Source organism: Oryctolagus cuniculus, chromosome 19, assembly GCF_051225735.1.
Source record: "Oryctolagus cuniculus isolate XC-2025 breed Fujian yellow rabbit chromosome 19, ASM5122573v1, whole genome shotgun sequence".
Taxonomy (NCBI): Eukaryota; Metazoa; Chordata; class Mammalia; order Lagomorpha; family Leporidae; genus Oryctolagus; species Oryctolagus cuniculus.
In genome coordinates this window covers 62,130,485-62,158,313 of record NC_142885.1, presented here as the reverse complement: position 1 = coordinate 62,158,313, position 27,829 = coordinate 62,130,485, and the positions used below count along the sequence as shown (strand labels likewise).

The 27,829-nt window shown below is 50.9% G+C and overlaps 1 protein-coding gene across 8 annotated transcripts in view; it reads left to right on the top strand.

The window, feature by feature from the left end:
* Positions 1-27,829, top strand: part of SNX29 (sorting nexin 29) — a 473,360-nt gene that overhangs the window by 64,977 nt on the left and 380,554 nt on the right. For 6 of the 8 annotated variants that reach the window (XM_008257737.5, XM_051847819.3, XM_089321670.1 and 3 more), the window contains 3 exons: positions 21,414-21,594; positions 24,059-24,129; positions 25,909-26,157. In XM_008257737.5, the coding sequence (XP_008255959.2) occupies positions 21,414-21,594; positions 24,059-24,129; positions 25,909-26,157 (501 nt within the window). The remainder of the gene's footprint in view (positions 1-21,413; positions 21,595-24,058; positions 24,130-25,908; positions 26,158-27,829) is intronic. The other 2 variants (XM_089321668.1, XM_089321671.1) reach the window with 1 other exon arrangement.

Below are 27,829 nucleotides of genomic sequence, written 5' to 3'. Positions count from 1 at the left end.
TAGAAGAGCCATTAGGGGTTTTATTGTCAGTAACAGTTCTCAGAATCAAAAGAGGAGGCAGGCACAGCATGGCTGCCTTGAGGTACAGCAGTCTTGATGTCGGGAAGGCAAAGGATTTACTCATCTTTGACTGCAGATCTCTGATTGGCTGACAGGAAGAATCAGGCGTGTCTTTGGAATTCACCTGTGAAGGTGAATCCCAATTTCACTGAGGTAGCACCTGCTAAGAGACCCCTTCCATTTAGGCTGCAGCTGATCTGAAGAGGATCTTGCTGTGAATGGCTTGCTCAGCAATTCCTAGCGTTGGAGCTTTTGTTAAAAGCTCCTTAATTCCCGAGCAGAAAATGGCCCAAGTGCTGGAGCTCCCCTGTCCAGCACAGTGCGTCTGTGTCAGGGGCCTTTTAAAGCTTAGAATCCAAACCCTGGAGTCTGTTTTCCATGGAATCCTGTCATCAGCAATTCCCAGTGTTGGAGCCTCTATTAGGAGCTCCTTAATTCTTTGGAATAATTCTTGTAGCTAACCTGTCCAGCACAGTGTCTGCATCAGGGCCTTTTTTTTTTCTTGAAAATTATTTTTTTTTATTTGACAGATAGAGTTAGACACTGAGGAAGAGAGACAGAGAGAAAGGTTTTCCTTCTGTTGGTTCACCCCCCAAATGGCCCCTCTGCCGGAGCTGCGCTGATCCGAAGTCAGGAGCCAGGTGCTTCCTCCTGGTCTCCCACATGGGTGCACGGACTCAAGGACCTGGGCCATCTTCCACTGCCTTCCTGGGCCACAGCAGAGCTGGACTGTGCAACCGGGACTAGAACCTGGGGCGCCAGCGCCGCAGACGGAGGATTGGCCTAGTGAGCCACAGCGCCGACCAGGGCCTTTTTTTTTTTTTTTTTTAAAGATTTATTTTATTTATTTGAAAGTCAGAGTTACACAGAGAAGGAGAGGCAGAGAGAAAAGTCTTCACTCTGCTGGTTCACACCCCAGTTGGCTGCAACGGCGGAGCTGCTCCAATCCGAAGCCAGGAGCCAGGAGTTTCTTGAGGGTCCCTTGTGTGGGCGCAGGGGCCCAAGGACTTGGGCCAGCTACTAGTGCTTTCCCTGGCTATAACAGAGAGCTGGATCGGAAGTGGAGCAGCTGGTACTCGAATTGACGCTCTTACGGGATGCCGCGGTTTTTACCCGCTACGCCTCAGCACCAGCATCAGGGCCCTTTTAAAGCACATATGTAAAAGCTTGGAATGCAAATCTTGGAATCCAGATTCCACAGAACCTTGCCATTCTCAGAAATATCCTTAGATGCCTTTGAAATGTAGAATAGCTTTTCTTCTTTGACTGAAAGAGCACACTTTTTCAGGGTTAATTTACCTCTTGTTTTGAAACCTGAGCTTTGTTTGGAAGTTCTGTGTCCTCACTTCTGATCCTGCTCTCTGCTATGACCTGGGAAAGCTGGAGAAGATGGCCCAGGCACGGGGGCCCCTGCAATGGTGTGGGAGACCTGGAGAAAGCTCCTAGTTTCAGAGTTTCAGACTGGCCCACCTCTGGCTGTTGCGGCCACCTGGGGAGTGAACTAGCAGATGAAAGAACTCTCTTTGTCTCTGTCTCTCTACCTCTGCCTCTCTGCAGCTTTGCCTTTCAAATCAATAAATAAATCTTAAAAAAAAAAAAACCCCAAAAACCCAAGACTAAGTGGCACAGCAGTGGTGGGTGCCGGGCCTGCCCAGAGCTGCTGGCCCTTGCTTTGGAGGACAGTCTTTCCAGCAGTTTTCCAGGGTGGGTGGTGGTGTCCTTGTTTTTCAGGTGATGAAACGTAGGCTGGACTAAGTGCCTAAGTCGCCCAGTGTTCCACAGCTGGTCCTGGCGGTGCCAAGGCTTCCAACCCAAGTCAGGTGACCTCAGGCTCCTGCCCCTCCCAGCTCCCCCTCCCCGAGCCCATTACTGCTCCTCCTCAGGCCACTCCAGCCCAGCTAACTAAATTGAAAGTGACAGGGGAGACTAAATCATGGATTAACCCCTGGGCTGTCTTATTAGCTCTGCTCAGGGATGAGGAACACTAGCTTTGGAGGAGAGAAGAGCTGAGCTCTAGGGTACTGACGGAATACAATGTTGTTGGAAATCGCAGTACAGCAGATAACCTGAGTGCTGGCCAGCTTGTTACTGTGGTTGGTTCTCGAGGGATCGGGGGCATGGAGGACTGAATTTGGAAACTGGTGCTTATGGAAAATATTTCAAGTTGCCAATATTTGGAAATTGTAGCATTTCAGAGTGAGAATTGTGGCACATTTGGGACATTGACATGCCTGTCAATGCCTGGGATTGAGTCTTGCCTCTGCCTTCTGATCCAGCCTCTTGCTAACGTACCTGGGAGGCAGTAAGTGATGGCTCAAGAACTTGAGTCCCCACCTCCCACATGGGAGACCTGATTGGAATTCTTGCCTCTTGGGTTTGGCCTGGCCCAGACTTGGCTGTTGTGAGATGGACAATCTCCCTCTTTTTCTCAGTTTCTGTCTCTGTAGCTTTGCCTTTCAAATAATAAAAAAGGAACAAATAAATAAAACTCTTCCAGATTGAATTAAAAAAAAAAAAACAAAAACTGGGAGGTTTCATGTTGGGATATGAGCTCCTGCCTTAAACTGGAAACCCTGACTCTGGGCCCACGTGGACTTTGGCAGTGGGGAACACATCACCCTCTGTAGATGGGCAAACTCGAACTCTCACTGTGCTACTGTTTTTCTTTTTCAAGATCAATTTATTCGAAAGAGAGTGACAGAGATATTTTCCATCTACTGATTTACTCCCCAAATGCACATGTCAGCCAGTGGTAGGCCAGGCTGAAGTCAGGAGCCCGAAACTCCACCCTGATCTTCCACATGGGTGGTAAGGGCACCAGTAATCGCGTCATCAACCTGCCTCCTGGGCACATGAGCGGGGAGCTGGATTGAAAGCAGAGGAGGCCGGCGCCGCGGCTCAATAGGCTAATCCACCGCCTAGCGGCGCCGGCATACCGGGTTCTAGTCCCGGTCGGGGCATCGGATTCTGTCCCGGTTGCCCCTCTTCCAGGCCAGCTCTCTGCTATGGCCCGGGAGTGCAGTGGAGGATGGCCCAAGTGCTTGGGCCCTGCACCCACATGGGAGACCAGGAGAAGCACCTGGCTCCTGGCTTCAGATCAGCATGGTACGCTGGCCGCAGCGTGCCGACCGTGGCAGCCATTGGAGGGTGAACCAACGGCAAAGGAAGACCTTTCTCTCTCTCTCTCACTCTCCACTCTGCCTGTCAAAAAAAAAAAAAAAAAGGGGGGGGGGCGGGGCAGAAGAGCCAGGATTGGAACCAGGTGCTCCAGTATGGGAAGCGGGCATCCTAAGTGGTGACTTAACCCAGTATGCCGCAATGCCTGCCCTCCCTGCCTTTTTTTGCTGTTGTTGTTAGAATCAAGAAGAAAATACTTCCTGTTACCACTTTGAGGTATTTTCCTGTGGTAGTTTTGGGTCCTGGCCAGTGTGGTCTCCTGGCCTTCACCAGGGGTATCTTTGACCTGGCCATGACTGTAGTTTTTGGGTAGCAAAGCTGCTGTCTCTGCTTGCTCTCCTGCTGCCAGGGGAAGTCTGTGACACTGCGTAGACATGTCAGCTGCCACTCTAATTCTGGGTCACACCCTCTGCCACAGCAGTGACGCTGTGGTTCTCAGCTTGCCCTCCAACCTGGGCCTCGACCTAAACTACTTGGGGGTGCGGGTCAGGGTGGGGTGGGAAAGAGGATGCGTGAGGAGAAGCTCCAGGCAAGGACACCCCAGATTCCAACTGTGCTTATCTGAAATTCAGCAGTTAAAACAAAAGACACCCCCCCCCCCAAAAAAAATCAGTTTCCAGGCATAAACTTCTTTCAGATTATTTTAAGCTCCGGGTGCATTTCTGGAATACTGAAATGGCCGTTCATTTGGCCCAGCTTTGTAGCTGGGTTTTGGGGAGAGGTTTGCTTCCCTTCTTGTGCGGCTATCGCCGTTTCTGTTCTGTCCTGGTTTTCAGTCCCTCCTTCTCTTGCGCAGGCCTGGTGTTTTCAGCTGCCCATCAGGTGCTCTGTGGGCGGAGCTGTAGGACCGCACTGTGGCCTGGGCTGAGGTTACCTGTCTTCAGAGGGTTTGCTGGTGCTCCTGGTGGCTGTCAGGGCACAGGAAGAGGAGTTTTAGCCAGCCGAGGTCTGAGCTACTTCTCCTCCGGCCCCCAGCGTCTGTGGGGCTGCTTTGCTGCTTCTGCTTTCTAGGGTATGGTTCTCTGGGCTTTCCGGCTTGCATTCCATTCCCATGACTGCTGTGACAAATGACCACACACTGGGTGGTCCGAAACAACAGGGACATCTTCTCTTACGTTCCTGGAGGCTGTATGTCCCTAAGCAAGGTGTCGCCAGGGTTGACCCTCTGAGACAGGATCAGTCCCTAGCTCCCGGTAGATGTGGTCACTCTCTGGCACCAGTCTTGGCACTCCTTGTCTGTGGCTGCATCCCTCTTCGTGTGGCTCCTCCCCTGTGTCTGTCTCTGTGTGTCCTTTCCTCATTTTATAAGGACGTCAGTCATTGGGGCCCGCCCTCATCCGGGGTGACCTACTGTGGCTGATGGCATCTGCAGAGACCCTATTTCTGTAAGGTCACGTTCTGAGTTTTCAGTGGATGTGAGTTCTAGGGGAACACTGTTCGGCTCAGAGCACAGTGGAACCCCCGGGGTGCTTGCCAAGGTCTTTCCTCCTTGGCAGTCACTGAATGTTTGTTCTGAGTCCGTGGGGGTCCTGAAAGCTCAGAGAAGCTTTGTAGTTGGAAAAAGAGGTCCTCGAGGCAAACGAGGCTCCAGTGTAGGACTTGTGTCCCTGGACGTCCTGTCTCTCAAGTCTCCCTTGCCTTTGCAGAGCTCTGGGTCTTCATGCACTTCCCATACTTTTTCTTTGCTCTTTAAAGATTTATTTATTTGAAATGCAGAGTTAAGAGAGAGAGGGAGAGACCTTCATCTGCTGGTATACTCCCCCAGATGGCTGCAATAGGCCAGGGCTGGGCCAGGCTGAAGCCAGGAGCCAGGAATTCCATCTGGGGGTGGCAGGGGCCCAACTGCTTGGGCCGTCTCCCACTGCTTTCCCAGAGGCAAATTAACAGGGAGCTGGATCAAAAGTGGAGCATGTGGGACCTGAACCGTGCTCATATGGGATGCTGGCATGCAGGTGGTGGCTTAACTCGCTGGCCCTAACTTCCCACATTCCTGAGCTGTCATTCTTGGTATACAGCTCCTGTCCACTCTTCATGGTCACAAGATCACTGCCACAGTTCAAAGCATCACGTGTCGCACCACAACCCAAGACCATAAAATAAGCTTTCTCTGTGTCCTTTTAAGTGAGCGACTTTCTTGAAAGTCCCTCATTGAACTTCTGCTTTGTTCTCTTTGGCCCCAGTTGTGTCTCACGTCTATTCGAGACCAGCTACTGACAAGCTGATCATTATTACAGCTGGTTTAATTCAATCCAGACTCAGTCCTCCCCTCCTCTGGCCAAGGAGAGGCCCTTCAGCTACCCCGGAAGCTCTTGGTTACCAACATCTTAGTTCTCTTAGCAGGGAGGAAGGGCCAGGGCTGCTGGGTAAGAAACAGCCAATGCTTTCTGCGGATTCAGGCAACTCTGAGCACTTAGGTTGCAAGACCAGAGTCAGAACACAGACTTCTCAGCACCAAAACAGTCGCTTCCACAGATGATTAATCTAGGGGCTGGCGCCATTGTTCACTTGGGATGGACATCGGAAGTTCTTAGAGCCTTATAAGGTAACTGAGCTACTGAGTTAACCAACTCTGCAGCTGCCTGCCTCTGGGCTGCATGTTAGGTTAGGCATTAAATTCCCCAGTGCTTTAAGCTGTTGTTAGCTGAGTCTCCTTTTAGTTTATTCCCGACACATCCTCACTGACACAGTAAGGGAAAGCAAGACTACCCAATACACAAAGACTTGTGCACCACGAACATCAGGGGTGACGATGATGTGGGCCTGAGTATCTTAGGTTCTCATTCCAGGTTCTTGTTCCAAACAGGGATAAAAATTCAAAGTGGAATCAGCATATATATTACATAAATGAGAACAGGATTTATTTGAGAATACACATTCATGCGTGAGTGTGGGCTGCCCTACTTGATGAAATGCCTATCATGAGTGGGACAAAGTGTTACCGAGAGAGAGAACCTCAGTAGCACTCCCAGTCATGGTCTGGGGCAAACAACAACAACAACACCTCTCCTCTGTTCTCAGCCTCTTTTATGAAGTAGGGCGTGGTGCCATAGCAGGGTGAAGCCATCTGGGAATTTTATGGTACCTCCACGGAGGTGGGGGGTTTATATTGTAACTATATGCTAATCATGATGCCCCCCTCCCCCATCTTGGTCCCAGACGAGACACAGGTGCAGCCTGCACTGGTGGGTGTTTCTGACGGGCAGGTAAGTAGATAAAGTTACATTGCAGGCTGCCAGGATGCCTGCTCGCTTAGGCCTGACTAGCTGCCTATCTGTTTAGTGCTGTTAGCATGATGGCTTTGGAAATGACACCGGGGTGTTTTCTGCTTTTTAAGATGAATTGGCTGACTGTAGGCTGGTGACTCATGCTGACCTGTGATTCAGGGATTTGTTAGAACCCTCGTGTTCTTTATCCCATCTTTCTCCTAAAACGTATTTTACATCTGAAGGTAACATAGCTCAAAGAAGTAAGATAATTTGCCGCCTCTTCTAGGGCCAGTAAGTGGCAGTGCTGGGATTTTTACTGAGGTCTGTGTGGCTGTGATTCTGAAACTCTGCTGTTGTCCATAGTGGCCTGTTATTTTTAGACAGGGTGGTCTCTGAGAGACTGTGGTTCTCCCACTTTGATTTCATGAGTACTGAGAAAGTTGTGATCACATAGGACAGAAGTCGGCAAACTATGGCCCGCCACGTGCTTTTGTAAATAAAGTTTTATTGGAATGCAGCCACAACCTTTCATCATTGTCTGTGGCTGCTCTTAGGTTGGGTAAGGACTGAGAGTCCTGGCTCCTAAAGTATCTGTTTTTTTTGGGCCTTTACAGGAAAAGTTTGCCAGGCTGTATCTTAGAGAACAGAAGATAGGAAGTTCACATTACCCTTCGTCACGTCACTCCCAGTTGTTGGTTGTCCGTGCTCCCTCTTGATGCTACGGCAGGGTACCTTGTCTGTTGGGCTTTCTCTTGACTCAGCAGCTTCTTGCATGGTATCTGGTAATACACAGCTTCTCCAGTGAAAATGTGTTCTATGCATGAATCCCTCGTGATCAGAAGGAAGGAGGTTAATCAGTGTGCCCAGGGCTGCAGACGAAGGGTCCTGGTGCCCAAGGCTGTTGAACCCATGAAGACTAAACTTGAATTTTACAGGTGGCTCAGTAACAGCAGTTGTGTGTCTGGTGCATTCTGAACCATGCCTGTCACCTGTGACTGACTGCTGACACACAGCCCGATGACGGCGTGTTAGCGTTCAAAAGGAGAAATGGGGGGCTGTCTTGTGGTGCCCTGGCTTAAGCTGGTGCCTGTAATGCTGGCATCCCATATGAGAGTGCTTGTTCCAGGCCTGTGATGCCGGCATCCCAATCCAGCTTCCTGCTAATGTGCCTGGGAAAGCAGCAGAAGATGGTGGGCCTCTCCCACCTACATAGGACACCTCCGTGGGTTCCTGGCTTCTGTCTGGGCCAGATCTGGCCATTGTGGCTATTTATGGAGTGAACCAGCAGATGGAAGATCTTTCTGTGTCTCTCTGTCTCTCTCTGTGACTGCCTTTCAAATAAAGGAAATGAATCTTAAACATTAAATCATCAAATCCCAAGGTTATGCCATCAGATGCCAATAACTGCAATGGGTCTTCCTTCTCTAGTACAGTGGGAGATAATTCACTTCTCCATGCTGCATTCTGTATTGGCTTATTAACTGAGCTTCTAGTGGGTACAAAGTGCACCAGTTCCAAGCCAAGCCTTTATAGAGCTCTAGGTCACTTCTAACTTTTACTTTATGCTTTCTCTCTTTTTAAAAAGAAATTATGGGAAAATAAACATAATAAAATTTATAATCTTAACCATTTTTTTGGAAAAGAATTATTTATCCAAAAGGCAAACTGACAGAGAAGGAAGGAAAGAGAAAGAGATCTTCCATTTGTTGGTTTACTCCCCAAATGCTCACAACAGCCAGGGCTGCTAGAAGCCAGGAGCTTAGAACTCCATCCCAGTTTCCCGTGTAGATGGCAGGGATCCAAGTACTTGTGCCTTCATCTTCTGCCTCCAAGGTACGTGGACTGGAAGTTGGATCAGAAGCAGAGGAGCTAGAACCCTGATATGGGCTGTGGGTGTTCCAGGTGGTGGCTTAACACGCCAAGCCACAACACCCACCCCACCTTAACCGTTTTGAGTGCACAGTTTAGTGGCATTAAGTAAATGACATGGCTGTATAATGGCCACCACCACTCATCTTGAGAGCCTTTTCATCTTTCCAAACTGTGTGCCCAAGGAGCACCAGTGCTGACCCTGCCCTCCTGGGCCCTGGTCATCTTTCCAAACTGTGTGCCCATGGGGCACCAGTGCTGACCCTGCCCTCCTGGGCCCTGGTCATCTTTCCAAACTGTGTGCCCATGGGGCACCAGTGCTGACCCTGCCCTGCTGGGCCCTGGTCATCTTTCCAAACTGTGTGCCCATGGAGCACCAGAGCTGACCCTGCCCTCCTGGGCCCTGGTCATCTTTCCAAACTGTGTGCCCATGGGGCACCAGAGCTGACCCTGCCCTCCTGGGCCCTGGCAGCCATTTGTTTATCCCAGGGGACACTGGGTTGCTTCTGCTGGCCGTCGGGACTGGTGCTGCTGTGACCATGGCTATATACTTGTTCTCTGTTCTCGGCTCTTTGGGAATTGCTAGACCACACGGTGCCTCTGCTGAGTTTATTGAAGGATGACCCAATCCTCCCACAGTGTCTGTACCATTTTATGTCCCCACCATCCAGGGCTGTTTTCTTAAAAAAGATTTATTGATTGATTTCAAAGGCAGAGTGATAGGGATGGTGGTGGGGGGGAGAGGGGGAGGGAGAGGTCTTCCATGCACTGGTTTACCCTGCACATGTTCGCAATAGCTGGGGCTGAAGGTGGAAGTCAGGAGCCAAGAACTCCACCTGGGTCTCCTGTGTGGCAGGGACTCCAGCACTTGAGCCATCATTCGCTGCCTCTCAGGCATGTTAGCAGAGCTGGATTGGAAGTGGAAAAGCTGGGGCTTCCAGAATGGGATGGGGGTACCCCAAGGGGTGACTTAACCTGTGTCACAACTGTCACCCTGTTTTTGTTTTTGTTTTTGTTTTTAAAGCAGTAGCCATCCTGGGGCTGGTACTGTGGCACAGTGGGTTAAGGCCCTGCCTTGAAGTGCCAGCATCCCATATGGGTGCTGGTTCTAGTCCCGGCTGCTCTACTTCTGATCCAGCTCTCTGCTGTGGCCTGGGAAAGCAGTAGAAGATGGTCCAGGCCCTTGGGCCCCTGCACCCACATGGGAGACCTGGATGAAGTTCCTGGCTCCTGGCTTCGGATTGGCACAGCTCTGGCCATTGCGGCCATCTGGGGAGTGAACCAGTGCATGGAAGACATCTCTCTCTCTCTCTCTCTCTCTCTCTCTCTGTAACTCTTTCAAATAAATAAAACAAATCCTTAAAGAAATAAAGTAGTAGCCATCCTAATGGATATATTTTTAAAGTCTTTTTTTAAAAAAAAAAATTATTTATTTGAAAGGCAGGGTTACAGAGAGGCAGAGAGAGAGACTGGGGTCTTTCATCCACTGGTGCACTCTCCATATGGCCACAACGTCCTGAGCTGCACCGATCAGGAGCCAGGAGCCTCTTCTGGGTCTCCCACACAGGTGCAGGGGCCCCAGGATTTGGGCCATCTTCCGCTGCTTTCCCAGGCCATAGCAGAGAGCTGGATCAGAAGTGGAGCAACTGGGACTCGAACAGATGCCCATATGGGATACTGGCACTGTGGGTGGTGGCTTTACCCGCTAAGCCACAGTGCTGGCCCCAATAAAATCTTTTCTTTTTTCTCTCTCTCTCTCTCTTTCTTTCTTTCTTTCTTTCTTTCTTTTTTCTTTTTTCTTTTTTCTTTTTTCTTTTTTCTTTTTTCTTTTTTTTTTAATGGGAGTGCAACTCTTTGACCTAGCAATTAAGATGCCTGCCTGCATTCCATATCAGAATTTCTGGGTTGGGGCCGGCCCCGTTTGGCTCACTTGGTTAATCCTCCACTTGTGGGTTCTAGTCCCAGTTGTTTCTCTTCCACTCCAGCTCTCTGCTGTGGCCTGGGAAGGCAGAGGAGGATGGACCAAGTGCTTGGGGCCCTGTACCCACATGGGAGACCAGGAGGAAGCACCTGGCTTTGGATTGGCGTAGTTCCGGCCGTAGTGGCCGTTTGTGGGGGGTGAACCAACGGAAGGAAGATCTTTCTCTCTGTTTGTCTCTCACTATCTAACTCTGTAAAAAAAAAAAAAAAAAAAAAAAAAAAAAAAAGAATTCCTGGGTTTAAGTCCTAGCTGTAGCTTCCTGCTAATGTGGCCACAACACCAACACCAGCCCCGCAGTGGGTATTAAGTTGTGTCTTGTTGTGGTTTTGATCCTTTCTGTCTTGAAGTTGCATATTTTATTTCAAAAAGCCATTCCCCAGCCCCTGCCCAGTGCGCCTGGACTCTGCCCTGTCCTGTAGTCCTGAGTCCTTCTCTCCTTAGACCTAGGAGTAACACCATCTGACTTCTGGTTCTCTGAAGGTCAGGGCCTAGGTCCAGCCTTGCTCATCCTTGCAGCTCCAGTGTATTGTAAGGATATCCAGGGTATTGGAGGATCCCTGGCCACCTGCATAGGAGAGGCCACAAAATGACTGCATTCAGAATAGTGACCCAGTGAGGATGTGCTGTCACTTTACCCGGGAAGCTGAGTCCCTACCCTTTGCGATTGTATACAATTGCACAGACAGGTGGAAGCAGGTGCTGTTAACATACACCCACTGTAAAATTTGAGAAGTGGACCTCCTTGATGCTTTGTGGGGATTTCTGCAAAGAGTTGATAGCACTTAATTCGAACCAGGATTTCTATTTTGCTTCACTGGGTCATGTTGTTTTAACAAATGTATTTCTGTAGAAAACTGATCTTGGAGGAAGTGGCATGTGTTAGAAGAATCCTGGGCCCATCGTTTTGATGGTGAGGGGAAGTCCACTCAGCTCAACCCCATCCTGCAATGCTTTCAGTTCCCTCTTTGATGCTTCTGTTACATTCATGAACTTGCCACTTAGCTACTTCTGGTGAAAGAGACCTTGGAAGGAGGTGTGCTAAATGTGTGGGGAAATACTGAGCTCTGTGGTTTAAAAAAAAAAGTCTAACAGCTGGGGGTGTGTTTTAGACACTCAAAGCTTAACAGGTTTAGCCACCTCCTGCAATGCCGCCATCCCATATGGATGCAGGTTTGAATCCCGGATGTTCTACTTCCGATCCAGCTCCCTGCTAATGTGCCTGAGGAAGCAGCAGAGGATGGCCCAAGTGCTTGGGCCCCTGACCCACATTGGAGACCTTGATAAAGCTCCTGGCTTCTGTCCGGCGCAGCCCCAGCCATTGTGACCATCTGGGGAGTGAACAATTGGATGGGAGATCTCTGTCTCTCTTTGCCTCTGTCGCTATCTCTCCTGATCTTTCTGTAACTGCCTTTCAAATGAATAAATAAATAAATCTTTAAAAAAATGCTGCTGCAGATGATTGTATGCAATACTGGGTGACGGGGGTTGAGTCCTGACTTCATTCCTGCTTGCAACATCCTGGGAGGCAGCTGGTGATGGCTTAAGTACTTGAGTCTTTGCCATCTGTGTGAGAAACCTGGATTGAGTTCCTGGCTCCTGGCTTTGCCTTGGTCTAACCCTGGCTATTGTGGGTGTTTGGGGCATGAACCAGCAGATGGAAGAGCTGTCTTTGTCTCTCTTCCTTCCAAATAAAGATAAAATAAACCAATTAAGAAAGAATAAAAAGGTTGACACCTGGTGGAGAATGGCTGGTCTCATGGATAGAGCCAGAGTCACGGTTCTCTTCCTTTCCTCGTGGGCCACGTGTTAACCTGGGGATTGTGGGGGTGTCTGCAGGCTCCTGGGGGGGGGTCCCTGGCATTGGGAGTGACAGAGCTCTTGGGCCTGAAGCTGTTGACTAAGGGGTGTGGAAATGCCCCAGCAACATTAAGATCTGGGGTAGCTGGAGTGATGCCTGTTGGGCCTATGTGATCTCTGGCTGTTGATAAGGTGTTCAGTCCTGATGTCTCATAAGCTAAGACCCCCGATTTGGCCTCAGTGTTGTCAGTTGCAAAGGACGGGAAGCCAGACCGAAAGGCGCAGACGCGTGAGCTAGGTTGAATTCGCCAGGTTAGCCCGGGGAACTTAGATTGACTACCAGTGGCGGAAACGTGAGCTGGGGCTGTGTGACTCACGGAGGCTGCTGTGCGCAGAGAGAGCGTGCGGGGCACAAGTAGATAGGGAACGCGGGGCTGGCGCGAAGGCCGTGGTGCGGGCGCGAAGGGGCGCGGAGACCGCGGAGTGCGCGCGCGAAGCCGGGAAGCCGCGCAGATGAGAGAAGCGAGGGCTGAAGCGGCTCAGAGCCGGGAAGCCGCCGAGAAGCAGCCGAGAAGCAGCCTCGGGGCGGGCGCCGGGAAGCCGCGAAGATAAGAGAAACAGTTTAGAAATAAAATGAGAGAAATAGGAATGCTGGCAGATAGAAGTAAAATAGGAGAGATAGGAATGCCCGGAGATAGAGAAATAGAGAAAAATAAGGCCTCCCCTCAACATGGCAATGAGAGAGCTTGGATTCAGTCTGCCTGATTAGGGAGGTGGTGAGCACCTGCGGGCGGCTAGCAGCTTATGCGCCGCGGGTCACCGAAGACAGGCACGAATTAACATCAATAAGTCTCCCCACAATACCGCAATGAGAAGGCTTGGATTCGGTCTGCCTGATTAGTAAGGCAATAAGCACCAGCAGGCAGCTCGACCAGAATATGAGCTGCAGGTCACCGAAGATAGGCACGAATCAACACCAATAAGTCTCCCCACAATACGGCAATGAGAAGGCTTGGATTCGGTTTGCCTGATTGCTAGGGCTTGTAAGCACCTGCAGGCAGTTCTAGCAGAGCAGAGCATGCGCTGCAGGGCACCGAACACAGGCACGCATCAGTGCCTAAAAACCTCCTCACAACATGGCGAAGAGAGGGCCCGGACTCGGTTTGCCTGATTGATAGGACTTGTAAGCACCTGTGGGCAACTCTAGCAAGCAGAGCAGAGTGTGTGCCACGGGGCACCGAAGACAGGCGCGTATCAATGCCAAAAAAATAAAAAGAAGCCGGCGCCGTGGCTCAATAGGCTAATCCTCCACCTTGCGGCGCCGGCACACCGGGTTCTAGTCCCGGTTGGGGCGCCGGATTCTGTCCCGGTTGCCCCTCTTCCAGGCCAGCTCTCTGCTATGGCCAGGGAGTGCAGTGGAGGATGGCCCAGGTGCTTGGGCCCTGCACCCCATGGGAGACCAGGAAAAAGCACCTGGCTCCTGGCTCCTGCCAGGATCAGCGCGGTGCGCCGGCTGCAGCGGCGGCCATTGGAGGGTGAACCAACGGCAAAAGGAAGACCTTTCTCTCTCTGTCTCTCTCTCTCACTGTCCACTCTGCCTGTCAAAAAAAAAAAAAAAAAAAAAAAAAAAATAAAAAGAAAGGGGGATCTGTGGGGAGCAACTCGGACTAGACTATTACTGGAATTAAGACTTATTCTATGCATCTGCTCTCCCACAATATGGCGCTGAGAAGGGAGGAAACAGCTTCTACTCAGCTGCCTCCAGTTCAACCAATAAACTGTAGGACCTGCTCCTGATTGGAGGAGAGCAGCGTACTCGGCGTGTGGGTAGCAGAGTTGGGATTTGTGGAAGAGGACTATAAAGGAGGAGAGAGACAACATGCACCAGGAACACCTGAGCAGCCCCCGAGAGAGCCGGCCGGCGGTGTGCCACTCCCCCGCGGAAGTGGGGAAAGTGGCAGGGGGAACCGCCCTTCCACGGAGGTGGAAGGGACGGTAGCCAACCCGGGAAGAACCAGCAGCAAACCCGGGGAGGGCCGAGCAGACAAAAGAACAGCTCAGGGTCCTGTATTGTTCCTCCATGAAGAGGGGGAGCGACACAAGACCACTCCCATGCATCTTGTACATCTCCTGTGCGAGCGGACATGGCTGTGAGTGCAGGATGGGGCACACCCCTAAGTGGGAACCAGATAAAAGTTCCACAAGTCCTGGGTTCTTGGGTGCTCGATCAGTTTTCCGCTTTTTAATAAGGCCATCAAAGGAAGCGGTAACAAGACGTGCTGTGGAGTCAGGCAGCCTCAGAAGCATGCCAAGTGCAAACCAGACGTCAAAGGACAAACGCTGTATAATTCCACTAACAGGAGGGGCCCAGAACATTCAGAATCAGAAAGAGGAAAAGAAGTTGCCAGTGGCTGGGGTGGGGACAGTGGAATTACTGTTGAATGGGTGTGGATTTTCTGTTTGGAATGGAAGTTCAGGAAATGGGGGGTGTTAACTGTTACATAATGCTGTCAGTGGACTGAATGTCAGTGAGTTGTAAAATGGCAAATGTTATTATGTTCCTAAGAAGCCAAAAGTGTATACATTTATGTACTTGATAGTTTTATTATGAATGGTTCTCATTTAAGCCGTGGTTCCTGTGCCCTGGTTCTGGGAGGTGGTCCTGCGGCCTGTGAATGGGGGCTCAGCTGTACCAGTCCATCGCCTCGCTGGGGGGCTCATCCGGACGGGGATGGGACAGGGATGTGGGAGCAGCTGTGTTCCCCCACTTCTAAGGCCGGAACACACGAGAACTTGGTTTGCCTTTTGTCCCTGGTGTGGTTGGCACCATGCACTGCTGATTTTGTTACTTCCCTTCCTCCTTCTGTTTAGCTGTAGTCTTTGGCTAATGGACTCCTGGTCTTGCGTGGGACTAGGCTGTGTCCCTTCCAACCATTCTTTGCATTGTTATTCTGTACTTTGTCTGCTCCCTTGGGGCTTCCTGGGCTTGCTTATCCTTGCCTGAGAGAAGCGGGGATAGAGCTGGCTTTTTCTCATCTCCTCTCTTCCTGCTGCAGTTGTGAATGTGATGCCCAGAGTTGGGACAGTTCGGAGTTCACTGCGGAGGTGAAGGTCAGGACATGGGAGGTTCTGGCCCCGTAGAGCCTCCGACTCAAATGCCTTGGAGAAGTGCAGACTCACTCCATGAGAACGAGATGCCCTTCTTTGTCTGCAGGGAGCAGCTCTTTGTCGTTGGCCTTTCTGCTTTGGGCTGGGCTGTGCTTTGCTGCCTTGTTTCTGAGCGGTGCTCCCACAGTGAGACACTTCTCTGCTCAGGGCTGTGCGGCACGGACATGCTCAGTGCCTGGTGAGTTTTCTGTCCTTGGGAAATGACTGTCCGATGGTGGAAGGGCATGCTCCACCTCATGCATTGCACTTCGTCCAGTTGCAAGTGACAGAAAGCCCTTTAGACTGATCCCTGCTGAAAAAAGGCAGGGAGGCGGTGGGGGCACTGACTCTAGTCACAGAATTCTAGGGTTGAGTTGGATCCGGGGCCCAGAGTTCCCCTGGATCTGTCTGTCAGCACAGCTTCTCTGTGGGTTGGTATCTTTCCAGGTGGGGTCTCTCTACATGACAGGGGGAGAAACAGTCCCAGGCAGCTCCACGTTTACGTGGTTACTGGAGTTCTCAGTTGTAGCACAGGGTCCAGCAGCCCTGTTCCAGAAGGCATAGGGTAGTGCACACTGTCGACTTCATAGACCGCAAGTTCTCCGTGACAGCTGCTCGGCTCTGCCACTGTCAGAACAGCAGCTGCCTGGGAGGACAGGTAGGCAAGGCTGAGGCCAGTAAAACTTCTCTCGCGAGAACCAGAGGTGGCGGCAGGCTGAATGTGGCCCTCAGGCCATTGCTGACCACTCAGTTCCAGAAGGAGACAAAGCTTCTCTTCTAGTGGGTGAGGACCACGGGGTCCAGGGCTGGGACTAATGTGGGGCTAGTGAGACACTGACCTCAGCCACAAAGTGTAAGGCAGTGCCAACAACCTCAGCAATCAAGATAAGCAGTGTTTTATGCAATGTTAATAAACACAATCAACATTTCCAATGCCCTGTGGTGGCCAGGTTAGCTGCCCAGCCCCATGTGGGGAGACGCCAGAGGAGTGTGAGGGCAACTTGTTAAGGAACCAAGCGGGTTCCATTTCCTGTAAAAGAGAGGTAAAAGGGAGAGGATATTGTGATATTGTTTGCTCTCTTGGTGCTTGGGATTTGGCTCAAATGGAGTCAAGGTTTTTTTTTTGTTTTGTTTTGTTTTGTTTTGTTTTTCTCTTCCATTTGTGTATTTGAAAGACACAGCAACAGAGAGGGAAAGACAGTAGGGTAAGGGAGACTGAGCAGCAGAGAGAGATACCTTCTATCTGCTGGTTCACTCCCCAAATGGTGGTGATAGCTAGGAGGTCTGGGCCAGGCTGAAGCCAGGAGCCCGGAATTCCATTGTGGTCTCCCACATGGGAGAACTTGGGCCACCCTTTGCTGGCTTCCTAGGCACATTAGCAGGAAGCTGGATCAGAAGCAGAGCAGCTGGGACCCAGACCAGCATTCAGATATGTGATGATGTCACCGGAGTAAAGAGCCGTGGAAGCCGTGGGAACTCTTGTCTTCACACAAGAAAGAATTCAGGCGTGAGACAGAGAGTGAAGTAATAAGATTTTATTACGATAGGGCATCCGTCAGAGTGGAAGGGACAGAGAGCGCCCAGTCACTCGGACTGGGGAGAGCAAGGTTACGTGGTTGAATGGAGAGAATACACCTGGGCAGGGCAGCAGGCCAGGCGGGCCCGCTCAGCAGAGAGCTGAGGGCTGAGCGGAGCAGAGGGCGGAGTGCACAGTCTTTGTTTAGACTCCCGGTTTTTAAGGGAGTCTTTTTTTCTCCTCCAGGACAAAGGATGGGGAGCCCTGGCGGAAGGGTTTGTTGGGTGAAAATACGAAAAATTCTTTTCCAAGTTTACCACTGAGGTTGTCAGGGGAAGCCTTGCTGGCGTCAGCCAAGGGGCTTCTCTCTAGGGGCCCGCCTTAGAGGAAAGATGTTCATTAGACCAGGCAGAAGGGGATGGACCCCCTGGAAGGTTCTCAGGGTCTGGGCAGGACTTCAAAATGCATAAGCTGGACTGCTGTGGGTGTCAGTTTCCTTAGGCCCTTCTTACACATGTAGGCTCGTTTTGTTTCTTTTCTTTTTCTTTCTTTCTTTCTTTCTTTTTTTTTTTTTTTTTAAGATTTTATTTATTTGAGAGGTAGAGTTACAGACAGTGAGAGGAAGGGGAGACAGAGAGAAGGATCTTCCTTCTGTTGGCTCACTCCCCAATGGCCACAATGGCCGGAGCTGTGCTGATCCGAAGCCAGGAGCTGCTTCTAGGTCCCCCACGTGGGTGCAGGGGCCCAAGCACTTGGACCATCCTCTACTGCTTTCTCAGGCCGTAGCAGGCAGCTGGATTGGAAGAGGTGCAGCTGGGACTAGAGCGGGCGCCCACAGGGGATGCCGACGCTGCAGGCGGAGGGTTAACCTAATGTAGCACAGCGCTGGCCCCACATAGGCTAATTTCTAGCTTCCTGCCTAACAGTGCTAGTCTCACAAGTTGTCAGTTTAACACTCTGCCACAGTGCAAGCCCCTGGAGTTGTGGTTTTAATGGGCGTGTTGCATTGAACATCAGTTTGATGCCAATTACGTGAATAATTACGGCAAACGTTTGTAGACTGCATTGACTGCATGCACTCTGCATGTAGTCTCATTTTCTCCGCATAGTGACCCTTAGAGGTTGTCATTCTTGTCCCATTTGCACAGATGAGGAAAACAGAGGGTAAAGAACGTTGCCCAAAGCCACGTAACGCCTGAACTAGAATTTGAGCCAAAGTTTTTGTCGTCTTTGTGGTCCCCGAAGTATGCATTCTTGGCAGGGACAGAAGCTGAAGCCTGTTAGTAACGGTGCCAACAGCCCAGTGCCATTACTCACCGTCTGTTAACAAGCACCCTCAGGCAGCTCCTCCACACCCCTTTGTTGGTTCCTATTCATTCTGGCAGTTGGCTTTCAGGTGTTCAGAGAAGCAGAGCCCTTGTCCACTTTTGGAATTAACCGGACATTTTAATGTGGATTGGTGTATATTCCCAGATGAAGTTATGGACACTGCATGTGTTAGATGGCAGGTGAGCTGCACTCTAAATAGAGCACATTAATTCTGGCAGTGGAAGCGGAACCCTACTGGGATAATTCTTACCGTCGGCAGCATTGCTCTGACAAGCTTTACGGGATTCTGTGGTGTAAGCAATTTGCAAAATTGAAAGGTGAAAACACACTGTCAAGTGTTGGTGTGCACTCAAGGTCAGAGGGAGGTGATTGGTTTTTCCAGGAGAGGCCGGGTGCAGATGAGAGCCACTTGATTGGAATCCTGCTGGCCACACAGGTGGCTGTCTGGGGTGTTTCATAACGCATTAGCTGCTGGGCGCCCTGGTTTCTGAGGAAGCAGAGGGTGGAAAGAAGGCTGTGCATGCAGTAATGTGGCTTGTGGTTTGCACTCACATGCTGATTTTAGGAAGGGGAGTGCATTGACACGGAGGGGTTCACGTGGAAGCCAGTGCTGCCTGAGTTGCGCCATTCTTCAGTCATTCCTGGGAAGTTTATCCAAAGTGATTGCCATGTGGGCTTGACCCACAAATGTACATGCACACACATTCAGGTGCTGTGAACAGAAGGAGAAATGAGGAAGCAACACAAATGCCATGTCCTAAGGGGGGTGGTTGGGTATCAGGGGCTGGGCACTTTGCTCGGAACTTAAACACCCCCCCCCAACACCCCTTACCCTAAGAGCCCCAGAGGATTGTGGACTTGTGTGCTTATCTTGTGGGGGAGCAATGGGGGGGGGGGGGCTGAGTGACTTGCCCAGGGCAGTTCAGTTGAATGGTCTCTCCATCTGTGTGTCCCGCCCTGTGGCCTGGAAGCTGCTTAGAGATGGGTTTTGTTATCTCTAGCCTCATGGAAGAATGCAGTGAGGGCAGTTGCTGGAGATGAGTGTCTTCATCTCCTTCTGGAAGGGCAGCTCAAGGACTTGGTTTGTTCCTCAGAGGGACCTGTGAATCACAGCCACGGCCAACAGTAGAGAGTCTACGCTTATCTTCCTTTGAATACTGAACAGCTGTGAACTTGGTCATTTTATTTCATTATTTAAAAAAAATAAGCTTATCTTTTAACTCCATGTCTCATGAACTTTTTAAAAAATATATTTATTTGTTCATTTGAAGGTCAGAGTTATATAGAGAGGGAAAGACACACACAGAGAGATCCTCCATTCACTGGTTCACTCCCCAGACAGCCCCAATGGCCAGGGTTGTGCCGTCTGAAGCCAGGAGCTTCATCTGAGTCTCCACATGGTTAGCAGGGGCACACACACTTGGGCCATCCTCTGCTGCCCTCCCAGGCCATCTGCAGGGAGCTGGATCAAAAGTGGAGCAGCCAGGACATAAACCGACGCCTGTATGGAACGCTGTTGTCGCAGGCAGTGGCTTTATCTGTCATGGCACAGCGCCGGCCCCATAACCCAATCATTTTAAAGAAAGTAGAGATCCCTTGGTTCTCCAGGCAGGTGATAGTGGTTTACAGGTAGCGCCAAGCGCTGGTGCTAATGTACTGCTGTTATCTGTGCCCTTGGGCTGCTCATCTCACTTGTCCAGGCTTTGGCCCTCATCCTTGACATGGACATGGCCTTGGTGGTTGTGGGGTCAGAGGTAAAGTGTCTGGCACCATGGTGGGTACACAGTTGATGCTCAATAAATGGTAGCTTCTGATGGTGCTGCTGTTTTTAGCAGCATGAAGTGTTGATGAGCCAATGTTAAGTGAACAAACTCCAGTCACACAGTGGGAACACACTAGGCTGTAACTGTGAAAGATGTAGATAAAAAAGGTGGCCTTGAGGGGATTCAAAGTTTCAGGAATATCTGTTTTATGGGTAAAAGCAAACTTTGTTAGCTTTCCCTTAAAGCCTTGAATCTGTTTACCCTCAGACCTAGTAATTCACTGTATAGGAATCTCTCCTAAGGAACCAGAAATGAGACAGTTATCTATGTGCAAGGGTGCTCACTGCTCTACGGGTCGGGGGAATTGGCACTGTATTCTATTCCCAGTAACAGAGAAGTCGTTAAATTGTGCTTCACTGAGAAGCCGTTGATAATCTTAGTTCAGAGACTTAATTACAATAGGAAAATATTCATGATCTGGCCAAGAAAATAAATGAACAAAGGCCTTAAATTTTCTCTCTCTCCTTTCCTCTCTCCCTCTCTGCCCCCTCCCTTCGGTCCCCCCCCCCCCCCCTTTCTCTCTGTCTCACTGTATCACCTATCATTTTCTTTTGGCTGCGGTAACAAAGTACTGCAAAGTCGTTGGCTTTTAAACAGCAGACATTTATTTTTTTTTTGTCAAAGATTTATTTATTTTATATGAAAGGCAGAGTTACAGAGAGAGAGAGGCACGGGGTGGGGGGTGTCTTCCATCCGCTGGTTCATTCCCCAGATGGTCACAACGGCCAGAGATGCAACGATCTGAAGCCAGGAGCCAGGAGCTTCTTCCAGGTCTCCCTCACAGGTGCAGGGACCCAAGCATTTGGGCCATTTTTACTGCTTTCCCAGGCCATAGCAGAGAGCTAGATTGGAAGTGGAGCAGCCAGGACTTGAACCTGCGCCCGTATGGGATGCTGGCCCTGCAGGTGGCAACTTTACCTGCTGTGCCACAGTGCCGGCCCCCAGAGATTTATTCTTTCACCGCTGTGGAAGGCAGAAGTTTAAAATCGGTTTCACTGGCGAAGGTCACAACGACGACAGGGTGTTGTGTACTGTAGGCTTATACTCCGTGCCACCCCTGCAGCTCCTGGTGGCTGCCAGCGTTCCTTGGCCGTGGCCACACCCTTCTAGGCTTCGCTGCCCTGCTCACGTCACCTTCTCTCCTGGGTCAGGCCTCTCTCGGCCTCCCACTGGGATGACACTGGGCCATGGGGATTTTCCAACGTGACCTGCCCACTTCCAGATCTTTCTCTTTATCACGACTGTAAAGAAAGAGCAGCACGGTGGAGTGTGGGACCTGTGTGTCTTCTGCAGGGGGGTGCGGTGGGGGGGTCGAGTGTCAAAATGTCGACTTTTTTAAGTGCAGGAAAAACGACTGGAAGGCGGTTCTTGAAAATGTTAATGATGGTCTCCTGACGGTGGGTTTTGGTGTCAGTTGTGTTGGTGGCAGGCTCTCTGTGTGCCCCTCGGGTTGCTCCCGCCAGCGTGAGCCTGGCAGGCTGAGTGACGCGCGCGCCCTCTCTCCACAGAGCCCGTGTTCTGGTCCTACGTGAGGGAGGCCCTCAGCAGACACGAGCTGCAGCGCTTCTACGGCCTGCGCCACATCGCCTCGGACGTGGGCCGCGGCCGGGCCTGGCTGCGCTGCGCCCTCAACGAACACTCGCTGGAGCGCTACCTGCACACGCTCCTGGCTGACCGCGGCAGGCTCAGGTACCTGGAGCGGGTGGCGCCGCAGGGTCAGCCTCACACAGCGTGGAGTCCAGGAGCTGGGGTTTGCCTTCTCTTCCCTCCTTCTGGGGCCAGTGGGTTCTCCTCCTGCAGCCCTTGTCTGTCCTGCTGTGCTGTGGCCCCAGTTGGGCTAGGGGGTGGACAAACGAGTGCAGGGCTCAGCCTGGCACCCGCACTTATTATTCAGGCCTGGCGCTGTTGTCCTAGATACCATCTGCTCTACACTTTGTGGAATTAATTTGGAACTTTTGCATTCATTCAATCTCACCCTGATGGAAAAATCAAGTAAAAAAAAAATCAAGGTTGAGGTTAGGGAAAGAAGTTGTCAGTATTTATCAGAAACTCTGTTTTTCTGTTGGTGATCTACAAGAGGTCCACTGCTTCTGTTACCATAGGTCAGGTGATGCTGCAATGGCAAACACCACAAAAACCTCAGAGGCTTGGAAGAGCCAAGTTCATGTCTACCGTGGATAGGCAGGGACTCTCATCTCCAGGAGCCAGGCTGCCCCGAGCCTGCATCTCCATCTGTGCTGTCGTGATTGCCAACTTGGGAAAAGAGACAGAGTCGAACTAAGGGCCGGCTGTCGGAACTTCGCCTTCAGTGGCTCTTGCACTCAATGTCTCCGTGGCTGGTGCAGGTCACACAGGCACAGCCGTGCTTAGTGGGGTGGGTATGTGGTTGACCATAGCTATGGGGAGACGGCCCCAGGTGTCACCCTCTTTCCCTGAAAAGGAGTTGTAAGTGCCGGAACCCAGGGGGAGGAAATTGAATCACTCCTCATTTATGCCGAGATGCCTGCTGGCATGCTGGCGTTTCCACTGTCATTTTCCCTGTCCTGAGGATGTCGGTGATCTTGTCTGTGTGGACTCTGGCTTCTGAGAATGGTGGACTAGGCATGCTGTTGTGTGTTGCCAGATGATACAAAGGGACAGTGGCCTCTCCTGCCCGGGTGCCCTGAATACCTTCCACATCAGCGGTGCCCAAGTCCTCAGCAGTGACATTCCGCTTCATTCCGCAAGCCGGCTTTCCATCGGCACTCGGTGCAGCCTCTGGATTTCCTACTTGGCCACGTGTTCCCTGCTTGCCTTTGCTGCTGTGATTGGTCCCCTCAATCCAGTAGCAGGTGTTCCAGGACTGTGCGTCAGGGCTCTCACAAATACCTTTGAAATTCTGTGTTACCAGTTGTGCGATGAGACCACGTGGGTCTGAAATGGGAAGGCCAGGCCCAGGACACCTGCCTCTGACTTGCCTGTGTGCTGCTTGTGATCAGATGAGAGGCTGGGAATGTCCAAGCACTAACTAGCTGTAGTTAGCAAAACAAACATATTCATGTTTTTTAAAATACATTTTTTGGGGGGTAAAACTCCACCTGGCAGATTTTGTGCAGTTAGTTCAGAGTTGCATGCTTGGCACCCAAGTTGCATTTAACAGTGGGAAGTTGATATGGATCCAGTTCGTAAGAGTCACAGTTGGACTTAGCTGGTCACTTCGTTACTCTCTGGGAAAGCCACAAGCATTTACACACGTGAAAACTGGCCGTGACTTTGCAGGGGTCACAGTGTAGGGATCAGAGGAGCAGTTGCAATGCCAGCTTGAATGTAGGGCTTGTGCTTTCCCCAGCACTGCCGTGGAAGTGCCCTAGAAAGGAGCCGGCTTCAGTCGCTTCAGCTGATGTTTCCAGTCGCCCACTGAACCGCAGATGATGCGTCGCTCGCTGGACTGCGGGGAAGCTGAGTTTCAACTGCATCAGTTTAGAGTTCTGCGACCTGGGTGGTGGAGAAATCGTGGCACTAAGCATGTTAGGTTGTTCCGTGTTTACAGTCTTACGCAGAGCTTGGACAGTGGACCAGAGAGACCTGTTTTAAGCCCTGACTATTCCATGTATTGGCCAGACGATTTTGTTCAGGCTCTTTGGGCTTCTGAGACCGACCAACCCCAACATGGAATCATGGGGCCTTTTTAGCTTCTCAGTCCTTTCTAGGGATTGCTTGGGCTGCTGAATCTGCAACCCAAGCAGGTGTTGTAAGTAAATACTCTGATAGAGACATGGCTCTTCGTAATTTCTTCCTGATACTGTCCCTTGTATGAGCCAAATCAGGAGTTGGCTAGCCTAGATTTTCTGTCTGTCTCCAGGGGACAGGACTGGGGTGGAAGTCACCCCTTTGTCTGTTGTCTTCTGCTTAGCTGCTTTTTTGCATTTACATGGGTCTATTTTAGTACTCTAAAGCTGGGGTGTCAGGGGACCAGAGAGGAAGTCATAGGATGTATGTATGTATTCAGGTTTTGTTTATAGCCAGAAGCTTAAGACCAGCAGAGACCTCAGACACACCGCGCTCTCTCTGGGTGACCAGACTCAGGTTTCCAGAGAGCCATCTAAGGAACTTGTTGGCTCAAGGACCTAGAGACCCACTGTTAAGGACTTTTCCATCTCTCTCTCAATTGCAGCACTTTTTATGAAGACTGGTCTTTTGTGATGGATGAAGAAAGATCTAGCATGCTTCCAACCATGGCAGCTGGTAAGATTGGCCCAGGCTAGGCATTGAGTCCTGGGAAGCTTGGCGAGCAGAGGGGGCTGCTGGGAGTACATTCGCAACCCAAAGGGATGCTGGGATTTCCCCTGTCTTTCACCAACTTACTGGGGCATTTACCTCTGCTTCCTGTGGCGGTATTGAGCACTGGAACTAAGTATTTAGAATTTGATCATCTGACAAGAAAGCGTGGGGTTTACGGATTTTGGTTGTAACTTGGCAGGTGGAATATAAGAAGCTGCTGAATTGGAGACAGGAGGCCTACCCTTGAATCTCGACCCTTCCCCTTGTCAACTGGTGACGAGGGGTGGTTCCTGTGAGGTGGGACTCTGGCTCGCTCAGCAGTTATCTTTGTAGGGCAGTGAGACAGTCATGGGAGAGAAAGGACCACACAAATATTTCTCAACAGAAAGACCCCCGTGTGGTGTTGCTTGGTGGATGTTAAGCTGTTTGCCATTTGACTGTCACTCCAAGTCAGCCGGCTGGGAGCGGGCACCTTGTCTGTTTCTTTGCTTTGTTGCCTCCTTCCATTCTCCCCCTGAAAGTTTATACTAAATCCCACATCCTCAGGGTTACGTCATTCTTGTCCACAGATGAGAGAAAGCGTTGAACCATGATTGCTTTTGTAGACTGTAGGATACCAGTGTAAGCTTTTGCCCAAAATGAGCTTAATGGTGTAATCACTGCACATCTTTTAAAAATATTTATTTATATATTTCAATGGTAGAGTGACAGAGAGGAGAGTCAGAGGGAGAGAGGGAAAGGGCGAGAGAGAAAACGAGAGTGAGTGAGCTCTTCCGTATACTGATTCACTCCCCCAAATGGCCGGGGCCATTCAGGCTGAAGCCAGGAGCCAGTAACTCCATCTGGTCTCCCATGTGAGATGCAGAGGCCCAAGCACTTTGGCCATTTTCTGCTACTTTCTCATGCTCATTACCAGGAAGCTGGATTGGAAGTGGAGCAGCTGGGATTCAAATTGTCTCTCTGATATGGGATGCTGGCAGCTCAAGCAGTGGCTTACTTAACCTGCTGTGCCACAACACCAGGACCCTAAGCAGTGCACATTTTCTATTTAACTTGAGTTATTTAATTAAAAGGTGGAGTTAGAGAGGAAGAGACACAGAGAGAGAATTCTTCCATTCACTGGTTCACTCCCCAGATGACCGCAATGGCCTGAGGCTGGGCCAAGCTAAAGCCAGGAGCCAGGAGCTTCTTCCAGATCTCCCACATGGGTACAGGGGCTCAAGCACTTGGGCCATCCTCTGCTGCTTTCCCAGACACATTAGCAAGGAGCTGGATTGGAAGTGGAGTGACTTGGACTCAAACGGATGCTCACATGGGATTCCGGTGTCACAGTGGGTGGCTTAACCTGCTACATCGCAACACCAGCCCCATCAGTGCACGTTTGTGATAGTTTATGGAGCTGAGTGATTTTGGTGGGTGACTGTCTTTAATATTTAAAATCCGTTGAGGAAGGTGGATTGTCTCCATTTTATAGATAAGGGAGTTGAAACTGAGAGAGATTACAAGTTACTTGAAGGTCTCAGAGCTGTTACATGGAGGAGCTGGACTCCAGGCCCGGCAGCCTGACCTCAGGGCTGGTGCCTTCCTCCACTTCTCCTGGTAGTAATTGTTTTCCTGGCCGTTAGGGAGAGAATCTAAAAGACTCGATTCCCGTGATACTGGTGTCTGCTGACCTCCGTTTTGTGGAAGGGTCTTAGAAGTGTTTGAGAGGAGTGCTCCAGGTTTTCCCCTTTCTCTGGGCAGGTCTGAACTCCATCCTCTTCGCCATTAACATCGACAACAAGGATCTGAACGGGCAGAGTAAGTTTGCTCCCACCGTGTCAGACCTCTTGAAGGAGTCCACGCAGAACATGACCTCTTTGCTGAAGGAGTCCACGCAGGGGGTGAGCAGCCTTCTCAGGGAGATCACGGCCTCCTCCGCTGTGTCGATCCTCATCCGACCCGAGCAGGAGACCGACCCACTGCCTGTCGTGTGCAGGAGCGTCAGCGCTGGTGAGCGAGAATGGGCGGGGAAAAGGAGACAGTGGACACAAGGGGGCACACTTGGTCACTCCAAGGGGGTGAAGTCTCTGGCGCTCGCTTTCCTGGCTCGTGTTCATGTTGGTTTTGCCAACCCTCATGCATGCCAGAGGGATGGGCAGCCTGGCTTTGATGGGCAGACAGTGGAGTAGGAAGCCGGCGGCTCAGTGGGAGCGTGGGGGCGGCAAGGCTGCGGTGACCACAGTAGCCACAGTGGCTGAGTTCTTTTCTTCCTGCCTCCCTCAGATGGGCTGGCGTAGATGCCTTTCTTCTGCATCCTTTTACCTGCTTGTACCAGGGTCACATTCTGTGTGCCAGGCTGATGGACAGTGCTTACCACTTCACATCCTTTGCCATGGCCAGGGGTACATAGTTGGTGAATGTTTTAGACATCATTGGTTATCCTTGTGCTTAATGGGATGAAGGCCATGCATAGGGTGCTGCTGGCTTGCCTTTGTTGGGGAGATAATATTTAAATGGAAGCTTGAGGGAAGAGAGGAGTTTGTCAGCGTTAACTCAAGGCTGGGGGGAGGCAGAAGAAAGTTGATTCCTTGAGACTACTTTTGCAAGAAGCTTCCAGTACCCCTAGACTGTTCACAGGCATGAGGATCTTACTATAGCAAAAACTGGAATTTTGGTTTTAGGTACTTAGTCCCAGTATTCCCAAATCCATCAAACAAGCAGTGTTCCTGTTTGTCCTTTGGAAGGAGTAGAGGTAGTGAAGACAGAATCCCATGGCTTCCTGGGTGCACAGTGACTTTCGGTCATGCCTTGTGCTTCTCCAGCAGGTCTCGTGCAGATGATGTAGGGTAATGAACTGTTGAGGGCTTTGTGTGAGAGACTCCGAAGCTCGTATCCCCGAAGGAGGATCAGTCCCATCTGTTTCTGAAAAATTGCTTTTTAAAGTTTCTTTTTAAAAAAAATTTATTTGAAAGGCAGAGTGAAAGGGAGAGAGATATTCCAGTCTCTGAAGTAACCGGGGATGGGTTAGGCTGAAGCCAGGAGGCAGGACTTTGATCTGAGTTTGATCTGGTGTCATAGGTAAGTGGCAGGGACCCAAGCACTTGAGCTATCACCTGCTGCCTCCCAGGGTGTGCAGAGGCTCCATGAGCCCAGCATTATTAATCCCCTGCAGGGCGATGCCTCATGACCCAAATATCTTGTGCTGGCTTCTCCTTTGCAAGGTTGTACCCCCTGGACGCTGCCACACTGGTGGTCAGGCTTCCGGAGCTGCAGTGAGGCCCTAACCACACCACGCCTTGGCTTAGACAGGTTGAGTGTTTTGGAGTTGGCCTCACGTGTCACACCTCCAAGTTTGAGGATTTCTGTCAGGCAAGCAGAGGGCTCAGCTTAGCCCTGATCCCCACGGCCGCCCTGCTTTCTGAGCCAGCCAACCTTTGCCGTGTGAGAGACAGCTCTAACTTGTAGTGGCTTCCAGTGCCCACAGTTCATTGTTTTGATGTTGTGAGGGGGGTGGTTCTTCTGCTGGTCTCCCCCGGACTTGCTCTGGGGCTGCTTCAAGCAGGTGGCTGGCTTGGAGGATGCAAGATGGCACCACTCAGGTGTCTCGGATTGGTGCTGGGGTCTCTGAGTTCCTTACGATTCCTTCAGTGAGGCAGACAGCGCCTGTTTTCACTGGTACTGT